The sequence below is a fragment of the Xylaria bambusicola genome (genome assembly GCF_022495145.1).
Source record: "Xylaria bambusicola strain CBS 139988 unplaced genomic scaffold F5B22scaffold_3, whole genome shotgun sequence".
In the NCBI taxonomy this organism is placed as follows: Eukaryota; Fungi; Ascomycota; class Sordariomycetes; order Xylariales; family Xylariaceae; genus Xylaria; species Xylaria bambusicola.
The window spans coordinates 278,852-292,884 of record NW_025953556.1 but is presented as its reverse complement, the minus strand read 5'-3'; the positions used below and the strand labels follow the sequence as shown (position 1 = coordinate 292,884).

The 14,033-nt window shown below is 50.3% G+C and overlaps 4 protein-coding genes across 4 annotated transcripts in view; 3 read left to right on the top strand and 1 right to left on the bottom strand.

Moving 5' to 3' along the window:
- The first annotated feature begins 1,099 nt into the window (after positions 1-1,099).
- F5B22DRAFT_587690 (uncharacterized protein) lies at positions 1,100-4,629 on the top strand. Its single transcript, XM_047973611.1, has one exon. It carries the CDS (start codon positions 1,272-1,274, stop codon positions 4,077-4,079), a length of 2,808 nt encoding a protein of 935 aa, XP_047835138.1. The 5' UTR covers positions 1,100-1,271; the 3' UTR covers positions 4,080-4,629.
- On the top strand, positions 4,547-7,323 carry F5B22DRAFT_587688 (major facilitator superfamily domain-containing protein). The gene is made up of 4 exons (XM_047973610.1): positions 4,547-4,909; positions 4,983-5,556; positions 5,677-6,024; positions 6,091-7,323. The coding sequence occupies exons 2-4, from the start codon at positions 5,088-5,090 to the stop codon at positions 7,098-7,100; spliced, it is 1,827 nt and encodes a 608-aa protein (XP_047835137.1). The 5' UTR covers positions 4,547-4,909; positions 4,983-5,087; the 3' UTR covers positions 7,101-7,323.
- A 2,916-nt stretch (positions 7,324-10,239) lies between these two features.
- Positions 10,240-12,159, top strand: F5B22DRAFT_641931 (uncharacterized protein; the record flags this gene model as incomplete). The annotated part of the gene is made up of 1 exon (XM_047978055.1): positions 10,240-12,159. One exon carries the CDS (start codon positions 10,240-10,242, stop codon positions 12,157-12,159), a length of 1,920 nt encoding a protein of 639 aa, XP_047835136.1.
- An 843-nt stretch (positions 12,160-13,002) lies between these two features.
- The window catches only part of F5B22DRAFT_633190 (serine/threonine-protein phosphatase pp2a catalytic subunit), a gene marked incomplete at both ends in the record, with an annotated part of 5,133 nt that continues 4,102 nt past the window's right edge, over positions 13,003-14,033 (bottom strand). Inside the window, 4 exons of the mRNA XM_047976804.1 lie at positions 13,003-13,025; positions 13,086-13,135; positions 13,215-13,287; positions 13,344-13,877. Of these exons, the coding sequence (XP_047835135.1) occupies positions 13,003-13,025; positions 13,086-13,135; positions 13,215-13,287; positions 13,344-13,877 (680 nt within the window). The remainder of the gene's footprint in view (positions 13,026-13,085; positions 13,136-13,214; positions 13,288-13,343; positions 13,878-14,033) is intronic.

The following is a 14,033-nucleotide window of genomic DNA, read 5'->3' as shown; positions in this document are numbered from 1 at the left end:
CATAAAGCGTTCAGGGTATGTGGTGTACACGTACTGAGTGCTGTCCCCCTGGTGTTCGACGGCGCAGGTCTTCCACCTCTCCCCTCTTCTCTCTACTTAAATTACTCTCTGTCTACATACTTAGTGTACATATAATCGCTTACCTTGTAGTGTAAATACGTGTACAAGTATTGCAGAGAGAAGCTTCTTTCATCCGTCTTTCTTGGGTGTTTAGTCTACCTATTTAGGTAATTAGGTAGTCTTTTGTGCAGCCTGTATGTACTACCACGGTATGTAAGTAGCGCAAGGGAGGTAGTGCTGTGGTACATGTACCAACGCCTGAGCTGTGCCGTACCGCACCGCACCGCTTGGCTAGATAGAGTAAGGTACCTACCAACACTACCCACTACCTCTTACTATGTACTTAAGGTACCTACTTAGGTACTTACTTGAGTACTTCGGGCAGGCTAGCCCAAGCCAGGTACTTCCAGCGCAGCGTGCCTGTCGCTTCTCGCTCCTCGAACCTGGCTCGCCTGGGCTGGGCCTTGTCTCCCATTTCCCATTTCCCCTTGCTCGCACATCACCTACCCTTTTCTCGCTCTCTAACCTCCAACCTCCCACCGACTCACCCTTCGTCTTTCTTTTCTTCCTTTCGCCGCCCTCACGAGGTTTCCTTTCCCGACGACAACGCTTCCTTCGGCGAAGACCTTTATCGGTCGAGATAGTCCCTTTCGTTCGTTCGTCGCGTGCCTTTAACGACCGACGTTCGACTCAAGCCTAGAGGAACTCCGGGCCATCCTCAAACGATCCTAATGTCGTTGTAATATTGAAATCGCGAACACGGCCTACGACATATATCCGAAACATTTACAATCCGATCTTGACGATCTGATCGTCTTGCCACTCTTTTGAAAAGAATATTTTGAACTTTTTGCAAGCCTGCTTTATTCAGGGTAAGTTGCATTGTCAACGCCTACCTCTACACGCATCGACTCTTGCCTGCTCAGGCTACTATGTAGCAGACCTAGCTCCATAGTGTCTTGACGACTACGTTCACAGAATTGGTGGACTAACTCTTTTGAACAGCATCCACTCGTTGACAATATCAAGTCAAGTACATTCGTTCTGCGATTCCCTGACAAAGTGGGTAGTTGAATCGCAACGCAGCGTCTTGCTTGCTTGCTGCTGACTATTAGTAGACCAACTACCTAATTCTAAACCCTTGACGACGTGTCAACGAAGGATTGTTGGATACAGACAAGAGACTGGGATTAATCGGGAACAAGTAAAAAATGCGCTCTCAGTCGGTTGTTGCAGTCGCCCTTGTGGCCGCTGCTTCTGTTGCCATCGCCGAGTCTGAAAACCGACCCAGGATTTATTTCCCTCGACACGTGAAGAGAGTCTTCACGAACACGACGATACCTATAACGAGCCCGGCTTCTCAATCGAGCAGCCAGACGCATGTAGCCACGTCGGACTCATCCTCTTCATCTACCAAGAGGAATACGATATCTGAAATTCTTGCTAGCCTGGGTCTAGGTGAAGAAACATCATCAGATGAGGAAAGTGGAACCACAACAGTAGTTGTCCCAACGACACTCTTCGTTTCCCCGTCTGCCACTGCCTCTGGCTCCAGAAACGAGACCGATTCGAGCGCGGCTACGACTACGGCAAAGGATGCAGCAACAACAAAATCGAGCTCGAGTGACAAGGAGGAGTCATCAAGCAAGTCTTCTGCCGTGAAGGATGAAGCTACGACCACGTCCGAACCCCTGTTGTCTCTCCCGACTTTGGATATACCGTTGCCCATCGACACCTCTGATTCCTCCACTGCGCCAATCGTGAATGCAACATCATCCGCTACAGCCACTAGTTCAGACGAGACGAGTGAATCATCGACTTTAGAATCAGCTACCACATCTTCCTCATCGGGCATTTTGTTGTTTCCAACTGGAGCTGTAACTACTACATCCACGCCGACCGTATCTTCGACACCGACCTCATCAAAGGCTTCAGAAACCACTTCGAGCAGTGGTGGCTCTTCGACTGAGACTGCGCCTTCGTCTTCGGCAGTGACAACAACCTCAGCCAAGAGCTCAACAGGAAGTGCCACTGTGAGCTCTACCGAAAGCCCCACGGAGACCTCTACTGGGAGTTCGACGGCGAGTCCTATCTCGACACCTACGTCGACTACTAGCAGCGGTGGTTTGATAGACGATCTGACTAGCATTTTGTTGCCTGGTTCGTCCGCTACGGTGAATGGTACTACCTCTAGTGCCCCAACTGCAGCAGCGAGCGAAACAGAAACAGGAACGCCAACTGTTAGTTCCATCCCCGATGTGACACCGACACCGAGCTCAAGCTCAACAAGTGGACTTATTCCGGATTTAACAAGCATCTTTCCTCCCGGAACGACTGCTAATTCAACAGAGTCTTCTGCTACACCAACATCGGATGCGACACCAGATGTAACACCGACACCAAGCTCGACATCTTCACTCATCACGGTGGTACCTGGAACAACTACGAATGCCACTGAATCCACTGCTATTCCGACACCAACTACTTCGGATGAGACATCAGTGCCGTCATCAACGTTTTTGCCAACATCTGATTCTTCTGTCAGCGCTGGGCCAAGCTCAACATTGATCCCGTCATCGAATTCTACTTCCAGTATTGAACCTACGTCAACCTTCGTGCCAACATCAACTCCAGTACCCACGCCCACTGGTGGAAATAGTACCGATATCCCTACTTCATCGGAAACCGTTAGCGTTCCTGTCACGCTGCCTACTTCTTCTTCTACACCAATTGTTAATGGTACCTCATCGTCAACACCACCTCCGACATCAGCTACCCTTCCGCCATCGACATCTGATGTTCCGTCGAACACGACCACTGAAATTCCCACCTCTACGCCACCCCCCGTTACATCTTCGTCCAGTGTGTCGATCCCAATCAATTCTACTGAATCGACATCGAGCATCTCAATTCCTGTATCGTCAACCTCTGCGCCAGAAACCTCGACAACTGCCATTACAATTCCAATTCCAAGCCCTACCACGACACTGGCACCCACATCAACTACGTCGAAGTCAATTGTTACGAGCATTGTCGCCACGGCCACTATCACTGATTCTCAATCGTGGCTACCAACGTCTCTGATAGTACAGGAATCAACGGGCACAGTCAGTACTGGCGGGCTTCCTACTACTGCCACCGGGCTCCCTACAACGCTTCCCATGGCAATTTCCCCAGCTTCAACCGCTCCTGCTCAGCCGCCGGACACAACAAAGATTCAGATCTCATTCCTCTACGGCGAACATTACATGCATCTGGTAGAGAATCCTAAGGCTGCCGCCCAACTATTCCAGCTACTTCCTGGAGCTCTTGCATATGACACTGGATTAAATCCTGAGGATGTCGTTATGTATAGCATTAGGCCTTATGACACGTTGTCCACACTTGGTTATATTACCTCTCAAGCTCTGCTTTACTACCCCACCGACAAGGTCAATCAGCTTGCTGATGATATTAAGACGCCTAATGCGGCTCTATACAACCAGCAGGACAGCCCTCTTGCTAATGCCCTGACTGGCCAGATCAACCCTGCAATCCCAATTTGGCTCGGATCTGGGCTCGGAGGTAATCCTAGCCCGGGTAGTGGAAACTCTGATGATAACCACAATTCGGGCAGCTCTGATCCTTTTGGCGGTTCTGGTGGAGGTGAGACAACTGCTGCGCAGAAAGGAACGACGGCTGGCATTGCCATTGGAGCTCTCAGTGTTGCAGGTGCATATGGTGCAGCTATGTTTGTTATTGCGCGACGATATAAGCGCAAGAAGCAACGCCACCAACGAAGCAGCTCAATCTCTGCCGCGGATGAAATGCGACAGCCAGGGAGCCCTGCGTTGATGGGCGGGGCACTCCTTAGCCGCGACTTCAGTAGTAGCCCTGGATACGCCCCTGGATACGGTGCTACAAACGGTGGCAACATGCGCAACAGTCAAGGTAGTGGACGAAGTGGTACAAACCAGTCAGCACGAACTGCTAACATCTCCGCCCCTGTCGCCGCTGAAAATTCGCTGGGATGGAACTGAACGTGAACGAATTGCGTATGACTGCACGCCTGAACTGGTTTATTGGTCCTTTTTCTAATCCCTTCTATACTTGGATACCCTTTCAGATGATTCTGTTGAACCTCGCTGCCCCTGATAACAGGGCGCAGGCGAAACGATCATTTTGGAAACGCGATCAGGTTTGAGCCAACCGCTCATCATTTTCTTGTGAACTACAACATGAACATCGTGAAGGATCTCGACCCACCTTTTGCTGGTCGAGCTCTGATGCTCATGTGATTTTTATTTAATCTATTTGCTCAGATTAACTCAAAAAGAGCCCAGTCACGACAGCTCTTCGAACCGTGTCTGGGCAGCGGCTACGAAGGGGTGATGCAAATCGATGGATGAAGAGACTTGTGGGATTTTGCTACAATCTATCACCATGGAACTAAACGTACAATATAAATAACGCCCACGCCGCAAGTGGCGGGTGATAGACTTGAAGACCCTGTTAAGTTTTCTGGAGTAATGCATATATGATGAATAGACAAGAGAAAATCTAAAAATTCAATCTAATGCCTTGCTTGTATTCGCGATATCATGTTCAATAGCTAGGTCGTATATCGTGACACATGACGTATGGGATACTTGGAGTGCTTCGTATAGTCAGTAACAGCCTAATATTGTGTGAGATGAAGGTATCTTGATTGCTTTTTATTTTGGCTACAAAGGTATGAAACCACCGTTTTCCTTGAGCTCAAATTTACTCTGCCTTCCCGCCAAGAATTCCAAGGACAATGAGGTAACAGCTACGATTAAAATCACGCAAACGACGTTGGCTGCATGAGTTGGATTGCGATCTTTTCTATGTATGTATTCCTCTGTGTGTGTTACGGTGGTAGTGTGGTGCTCTGCTGACATAATTTCCTCTCTACCTTGTAGAATCGCCCCCAACCAGCAGCGCTCTGTATATGTCAGCTGTCTTATTCAGGAACTCCTGATCCTTCGTACAAGCCGCCTGCGGTTCCTCATACTGGCTGGTCACCAATGGCATGGCATCAGAGAGATGAGACGGGCTCAGAGATAGTCCCCTCGCAGTCTCATGGCCCCAACTCATCCCCACAGACAAGCGAGAGCGGGCAGGTGACACCGTCGAGTGGATCCAGCCCAAACACCGTTGATCGACGTCACTCACTTCCGTTCACTCCCGCCGACTCCAAGCCGCGTGCTGTTGACAGCGATGATGTTGGTGATGGGCATGGAGGTGAAATGTATGAGTTGCGGGAGTTTGACGGGGCCGGGACTGATGCCGACGAAACCGACGACGACGACGAAGATTCACGAATGATCGGTGGGAGACGTCGGAAACGAAATGCAAGGAGGCAGAGCGAGAGCACCGTTGCTAGCTTCCAACTGTACACGCCCGACGAAGAGAGGGTCATTGTCCGGAAATTTGACCGTCGTCTTGTCGTGTTCTTAGCGTTCTGCTACATGCTGTCTTTCGTCGACCGATCGAGTGCGTCTTATTCTGCTCATGTTACATTGAATTATCAGTTTTCTCGCCCCCTTTTCAGTACAAGTTTCCATATATATATGCACATATTATAAGCTGGCCCCCCATGCTGACGATTTGCAGACATCGGCAACGCTCGCATTGCGGGCTTGGAAGAGGACCTACAGAGCAGGCCGCCCCGCGAAGACTATTTCGAATGGGCGCTGCGAGCCTTCTATATTGCCTACATCGCATTTGAATGGATGTCGCTGTTGTGGCGTCTTGTGCCCGCACATATCTACGTCTCGCTTGTCGTGCTGTCGTGGGGCGTTGTCGCCTCTTTGCAGGCCGTTGTCACGAGCTATCCTTTGCTCATTGCGTTGCGCGTGTTACTGGGAATCGGCGAGGCTGGCTTCACGGGTGTGCCGTTCTACTTATCATTTTTCTTTAAGAGGCACGAGTTAGCATTCAGGACGGCGCTTTTCATCTCTGGTATGTTTTTTCTGCCCATGATTTTCATCCAATATGCCCACATCCAGCTGATGTAGACCTATATAGCTGCTCCGCTTGCATCTGCCTTTGCCGGCTTCCTAGCTTGGCTTATTCTGTGGGTTGGGGAGAACTTGCCAATTGCGTCATGGAGATTGCTATTTCTCCTTGAGGGTTTCCCGTCCATCCTCGTTGCTACCATCGCGTGGAGTGTCATTCCGGACTCGCCCGAGACCGCTGCATACCTCACTCCCCGGGAGCGAAAGATTGCACGTCTGCGCCTTCGGCAGGAGAAGGTGCAACAGCACAGCCATGAGCAATCTTCCTCGTCTTCCAGCCATAAAATAAAGTCGCCGTCGTCTACATCCGGTCTAAAGGCGAAAGACGTTCTAGCCGCCTTCAAAGATCCCAAGGCCTGGCTTACGGCGTTCATGTTCTTCCTTGCAAACATGGCCTACAGCACGCTCCCGGCTTTCTTACCCACCATCCTCCAAGAGATGGGCCACAGCGAGCTGCAGGCCGAGGCTCTCTCCGTTCCGCCGAATATCCTGGCCTTCGTCATGGTTCTACTCGTTGCGAAGATGTCTGACCACATGAAGTCGCGCTCTCCATTCATCATTATGTATGCCCTCCTCTCGGCATCGGGTTATCTCCTCCTCGCCCTCGCGCGGCCCTCGGAAGGCATAATCAGCCCCGGGATTCGCTATTTCGCTGTGTACCCGGCGGCCGTGGGGTTCTTCTGTGTGGTCGTCCTTATTATAGCCTGGTCTGTGAACAATCAACCGGATGAGAGCCAGCGGGGTGGCGGGTTCGCGCTGCTCCAGGTCATTGGGCAATGCGGTCCGCTCCTCGGTGCACAACTCTACCCAGACCGCGACGCACCGTTTTTCGAGACTGGCATGTGGACTTGCGCGGCTGCTATGTTTGGCGTTGCTATGCTCGCATTGGTTTTAAGGGTGTATCTCGCTCGGCTAAATCGCAAGTTAGATGAAGACGAGGGAACCGGCGCTGAGGAGGAGGTTCAGGGCCTGGTTGAGCCTGGTGGGAGAGTGAAGCGTGGGTTTAGATATATGCTCTGATTCTCAAATTGAGGTGATACACAGTGGCGGTTAGCGAGCTGTGTGGACTGGGCGTTAAAACTTTACTTCAAACCTGATATCCTACTTCTATTATTTGTTATTTAATACGATCCTTAACGGTAATTATCTTCTACTTGGTGAGACCAAGACCTTACTATAATGCTGGCCTGTTTTACGTACCTACCTAGTACTTCCCTATGCTTGAAGCGAATTGGATATATTACTGAAGCACCCTGCGTATTTCTTGTCTGAACACATCGCTATATACCAGCTGCCTTTCGGACGTTTTTGGTGATCGAGGTGAGTAGCATTAGGACACGAATTTCCAATCCCTGCATAGTAAACTCGAGGCATTGATTTCAATCCACAGCATATCCTTGACACAGATACTGTAAAGTCAGCCACGTCTGCGTGGGAGTCTGTTCAGCCCCAAACAGCGATGCCAACACCAGGATAAACGGTGCGATTCCTCATCTTGGCTCCCAGTCGTATACGGCTTGAGTTTCTCTCACAGCATAGCACTGACGGGTCGCTAGCTGCAATTGTCGAACAGCATGGTGTAAAACGAGAGTTTGAACCGCATATGCGTGACAGGCAACAAAGTTCTGTACACTGTCTTTGTTATTCGACATTACCTAGCGAGCCTTTTACTTATTCACTGTCTTTTCCGAGGAATATCCTTGCGTAGTCTGGCTCGACGCATCATGCTAGATATTGTACTCGTGGTAGACATAGTATCTAATGATACCGACGCTCATATTATCCCAGAAACGGTGGCTCTATGTAGTTGAGTCTTGTACATTCGCTGTCACTGGCTAGATGCTGCTGCTTACGCTTCTGAGATGAAAATTCCCTGAGATTGTGCGGCTTCAGCTGTGGCTTATCCGGTAGTGGGGATACTACATCAACCTAAGACAATGTTGATATGATGAAGACGACACGTGTAGCATTGGAGTATGGGATTGTCTCATATGCCGCTTCATTTCTTTTTCGGTTTCTCTCGCTGCACTGCATGCTGCGGTGAGTTGACCGACGTGTGTATGGGTGTGCTGCAAGGGCCGGCGCTGCCGGACTCTAGCTCTCTCGTATAAATTGTCCGGAGACACACAGGCTTCCAGGTCACTGTTGTCTTCAATCAATGAATAATAAGAAAAATACTCTTCTGTTGATAACTGTGTAAACTTTAAGGCGATCGTGTTAGAAGGTAGTTTTGACTCCTTTATCCAGGCCACAGACTTGATACGAACCAAGCGAGAACGGCTTATGATAAAGATATACGAGTATAGTCCTGCTACACATAGCCGATATGCAAGCACATACATGGTGCAACACATCGTTGAATACATCTCTACACCACAATCTAGCCAAATACAACTTCGCTCGTATGGCTATTGCTATCAATACGCTCGGCAACAAACCTCCTGACGCCACGTGGGGGTTATTTCGTAGCATCGTGTCCTGTTAATCACGGATACCATACCCTTCACTAGATGCCTCCTACATCCTTCACAGACGGCGAGTTACACGAGAGGTAGCCTACGGGTTGCTCAGCTCTTATGCAGCACCGGCGTTTCACTTCGGGATATTTCACGAATTGCTTCCACACCCCTTGTCGATAGCGGAACGTGATAGCTTGCGTGTTCCGCCCTCCGCCCCCCAATAACCATCCGACAGTCTATGGTGGTGTGCTCACGGTGATAGTGTAAGTACGTACACGGCTTCCGGGAAGAGGTATACACCCGACCGCTCACCAGAGACTTAATATATGGGAGACCGAGTACTGGGAGTCATGTAATATATAACTTAAAGCACCCTGTCGATGTGGCATACGATCCCCTCCAGCGTGTGTTTCGACGCCAATGAGAGACAGCGCTTGCACTGCTCCTCGGTGTCGCCACCCTGCGAGCGAGATCTTGCCAAGTATAGTCGTTACTGAGGGCGGCGTATAGTCAATTGCGTATACCGCGCTGCTACAGACATAATCACTAACTTCCTTTGACTCGGGCTGCAGAACCGTAAAGCAGGTGAGCCGGCAACACCAGTAAGGACATGTTATTGTTGGCGCGAGGGCCGACGTTTTTCGTAGTCCGCGAGCCCCGACGTTTCTAGGTTTTCCTAGGAGTGGCATTCCCTGACGCAGGTTAGACATGTAACCTTGTGGTCCTCGACAAAGAGCGAATTTTCCTCGCAAATTCAACAAGGGGGGAATAGGTTTGCTGCTAATGCAATGCAGATCTGATGATGGGAGGAAATAAATCTAAAAATTGAAGTTCGAAGCAGGATTTTGCTGCATAAGGCACGTGTGAAATACTTGGGACTCTTGCAAAGCTCGTTATATTCTCTGAGTCGTCCTTTCGCTCCGTTTTGTCCCAGTAATAGTTATTTCTTTCCTCGGGCTTCCACTCCGAGTCGAGCACGCATAGTCCATCTTTCCCTTCTTCTGTTGTACTTACTTAATTAAGCTGCCGAGTGTAGTTCCTATGGCCAAAAAGATCTCTTAGCTGTCACTAGACCTCTTCTCTTCCTACATCAGCCTTATCACTGTGTTCACTCATTACAGAGGAGAGACAGAAGAATTAATACCGGCATTACTTCTAGACATCACCACAGCGGACGATAAAGAAGTAGCTCTGGCCTCTTATAGGACCTATTAGGCGGGTAAGAGGCGAAGCAAATGAATGAGGATTTCATTGAAGAGCGCTCCTTAGTCAAATCTCGAGAGGTAGTGGGAAGGAAGGAAGGAAGTTTAGCAACACGAAGTGACAAGGTGTCCTTCAAGAATTGAGCAAGCAAGAGATTCTAATGGATAGAAGAGGAGGGAACTTTGTGCTCATGAGGAGAGACTCCACGACCACAGGAAACTGGACGGCGAATCCAAATCCAAACCCGGCCGAACCTGCAACAAATCCCGTACGTGTATGCCCTTTTCCATTCTCGCTCCGCGCATCTTCTCGCTCATAGTCTCTGAGATATTTCCACATTGTGCACACCTCTGTGCCCAAGAGGTGGCAAGACGGGCTTAAGATTCACACCGTCAAGGAGGTATAACACTAGATCAACCAGGCCCTCCAAGCCTGGTACAGACACAATATTATCTCGCCTTTTTGCGGCGACAGCTCGCTTTTCAACCAGGATTATTATGCACACCTCAGCTGATAAAATCGAACAGACCATCTCGATCCAGCATGGCCCTCCATACGGGTCGCCGATGGCCGTCGTAGGCGGGGTGCCGACACTGAGGACCGATATACCCATCGCAGCGGTCCTTCTCGCGCTCTTCGTGACCTCCGCAGCAGCACACATGACAGTCCTCCAGCTGAACAAGCGGGCTGGGCTGAAGTTCCTCTTCTCAGGCATGCTGTTTGTGATGAGCGTGCTGCGCACAGTAGCACTATCCATGCGGATCGTGTGGGCGACGCACCCGCACACGGCCAACATTGCCGTCGCCTCGGGCATTCTGACGCAGACTGGCAGCGTGCTTATTTTCATTATCAACCTGATCCTCTCGCAGCGCATCGTGCGTGCCTACCACCCTAAGTTTGGCTGGCACCCCATCACCAGCATTGCCTTCTACTTCCTGATCGGCTGCGTCGTCGGGTCACTAGTCATGGTGATCGTCGTGACGGTGCAGAGCGTGCTGACGCTGGACTCGGGGTTGCGCCAGTCCGACCGCATCGTACAGCTGTTTGCAGGCACGTACATGGCCGTGCTGGCCTTCCTACCGCTCCCCATTGTCGTCATCGCAGTTCTGTACCCACACAAATCGCACGTAGAGAAGTTCGGTGCCGGCCGCTGGCGGACCAAGGTGTGTCTCCTTTTGTTCGCGGCAGCCGTGGCGACGCTCGGCGCCAGTTTCAGGATCGCTACGGCCTACGCCGCGCGGCCAGTTAACCATCCTGCGTGGTATCATAGCCGCGTATGTTACTACTGCTTTAACTTCGTCACGGACCTGATTGTGTCCGTGGTATACCTGTTCTCGCGCTTCGACAGGCGGTTCATTGTGCCGAACGGGGCCAAGGGACCGGGAGACTACAGCAAGGGATTGCGGGACCGACCTCGCTCAGCTCACTCAAATGCCGACGAGGAAGGTAACGTGACGGATCCCGAGAAGCTCTCCAGCGCCAGAGATAGCAGTAATGAAACCGGCAGTGAGAAAACGCACCTCCCTATTGGTGATGGTGATGACGAGAAGCGCGTGGACAAAGGAAAGGGCAAAGAAGTCAATGTCGAAGGGGATGAGAAACACCGTGTCTCTGAATCTTCTGGGTCTACTCCAGAAGAAGTAACCCCCAAATTTACCGACAGCCAAACCCAGACGTATAGTCCACACAGACCCTGGAACGCCGTGTCCTGGCCTTTCCGGGCGTCGTGGACGACGCCGCGCCTCTTCGGACCAGTACCAACGCCAGCGCCAGCACCAGTATCAGAGCCAGAGCCAGAGGCCTCATCTGCAAAGCGGTCTAACGCAGGCGGCAGCATAAAGACCGATTTATCGACCACGGAGACCGCCAAAGGACTCTCGCACACAGGTAGCAGTAGAAGCATCGGTGCAGAGACAAGCAGCACATACATCCAGGAGCCCGAGCTCGAGCCCGAGCCCGAGCCTATCCGATTCCGAACCTTCGTGCAACGCCATCATCATCACCACCCTCAGCATCGTCAGAATCAGATCCATCATCATCATCAGCAGCAGCAGCATCAACATTATAATGAAAGACCACCGCATCACAGCAATAACAACCCATATCTACAGAACAACCAGTCGTATGTTTTCGGGCAGGCCCTAACATCCGACGCTGAGATCCACAGATCTCCAGACGCCGACGTCTGGCCCTCCATGAGTGAGACACATTACCTCTACCCCCTGCATACCGTGACATACACCACCACACCCGGAGGCCCAGGCCCCCATCGCAGCAACAGCGCCGCTGCATCCATTTCCTATGCTGGCAGCAGTCGGACGCCCGACCACGCCAGCCACCCTATCGGCAGGAGTCGGAGCTGTTATGTAGACCGAGAGAGGAGAATGGAGGGTGAGGAAGACGGTGGCTGGATATAAAGCCCTGAAAGCTCACCGCGCTGCCTTTTTTATTGTTCAACTTATGCTTGTATGTATGTTTCTAGATTCGCTCCCTCTCGACAGCGACTAATCAGTAAATCTCTCCTGTTTCCAGTGTTTTGGCTCTTTTGGATTGATGTTAAGTATATCTTTCCGCATTATTAACACGCATAGCCATGCGCTTTTTGTTGATGAGGCAGAATACAAAGGGGATTTGGTGCAAATAATCAGGGTCAGATAACAAACTTGCTGTACATACCATGATAGTAACGCAATCGCTTTTGTAGACCAAGCGATAGATTGCAGCCTTTCCCATTTCATATAATTATGCGACGTTGGTTATTTCCGGTGGTACATCCGAAATCACTCTCTAGAAAGGGACGAATAATAATCATGAAGGAAAGTTGAAGTGTCAGGATAATAGTTCTATCATGCAAATTAATTGTATTTTCTTACTGAAAGGTCCAATTCTATGAACAGATAGACTGGTGATTCTCACGACCAGACGGGTACGAAAAGGGTTCTGCTTCATCTTAACATCAAAGCTTGTCTATTGGTGATGAAATCTAGGCGCCCTGTACTTCTTGAGCCTGTTTTCTCTTTATACTTTAAGAGCGAAACTGGGAGTCCCATTTGTAATGGCGCGATTGTTCAGGGTATCTTTATGGCCCAAGATCCTGCCTGAGCTGCCGGAATGAGGCGTCATCCTGTGGCTTGAGTAGTCGCATATGAGATTTAGTGCCGGGGAGTCACGCCAATAGTTGAGAATTCTAAGCCCGGATATATCCGTTGAAACTTGGGGCCACACGTCCCTGAAATGGGGCGACGAATTGCGCCTAAAGCTTAGAGGAAATAATCCGGTGTGCCTATAGCGAATTAGCTTGACGTTGATGGTGACAGCAAGGAAGAAAAGGAGGGAAACTTACGTCGAGAGACCATAGGTTCACCGGCTCGTGGACAAGGGTCAAATTGTAAGCTGTAGGCGACGTATCAGTACACGAATAAAGAATGAATCCGGAGCCAGTGTAGGCCAAGTCTCAAATTGGTCATCTTACAAGGTGTATTTTAGATGCTCGTCGATCTCCATGATTGCAGCTTGGTTACCACACCGGTAACAGTAATTAGGAGCTGCTTGATGTCAGCTCTTCCTCTCGGACCAAGGTTGAAGTGGAAAGAAAACTAACCAGAGAAGATAGTCACCACGTTCCTATCCTGCGACCAATTGTATCCCTCCATAACTAACTGATGAGCCCTCGCAATTAATGTCAACCCATTGTTATGGTTGAAGGCTTCTGAGATATCTTGGCCAAAGGTGTAACCAGCACCTCGTGGGGAAATACCCCAGCCGCAGCGATCGTCAGGGTCGGACCATAACAGGTCGCACATGGGACCTTCATGTGGGACTTCTTGAATTCTGTCGAGCGCTCGAATGTTATCGAGGGTGTCAATGCTCGGAGAAAGACCTCCGTGGAGGCAGAAAATCTGGTTGTCAATCAGTGCAGTAAGGGGCAGAAAGTCGAATAGGTCGGTAAAAAACTTCCAGACATTGGCGTTGCCATACTTCCGTAGGCACTCATCGTAGAAACCATAGACCTGGGTGATCTGTCTAGACTCGTGGTTGCCGCGCAATATCGTGATGCGCTGCGGATATCGAATCTTGAGGGCAACAAGGAGGGTAACTGTCTCAACGGAGTAGTACCCCCGGTCAACGTAATCACCTATATAATGTTGCCAGTCAGCACCGGAATTGGGGGGGGGGGGGGGGGGGTTTGTTTGCTTGCTTCATGCGCCGGCGGTGTGTTAGGAATTGGTATGATAATGACCACGAAGAGAAAAAAAATAAGAAAAAAAAAGTCGAACCCAATAAAAGGTAA

Coding starts and splice junctions, on each gene's coding strand:
- F5B22DRAFT_587690 (XM_047973611.1), top strand. CDS start 1,272: ATGCGCTCTCAGTCGGTTGTTGCAGTCGCCCTTGTGGCCGCTGCTTCT.
- F5B22DRAFT_587688 (XM_047973610.1), top strand. CDS start 5,088: ATGGCATGGCATCAGAGAGATGAGACGGGCTCAGAGATAGTCCCCTCG. Junction 5,557..5,676: donor GTCTTTCGTCGACCGATCGA/GTGCGTCTTATT, acceptor GACGATTTGCAG/ACATCGGCAACGCTCGCATT. Junction 6,025..6,090: donor GACGGCGCTTTTCATCTCTG/GTATGTTTTTTC, acceptor AGACCTATATAG/CTGCTCCGCTTGCATCTGCC.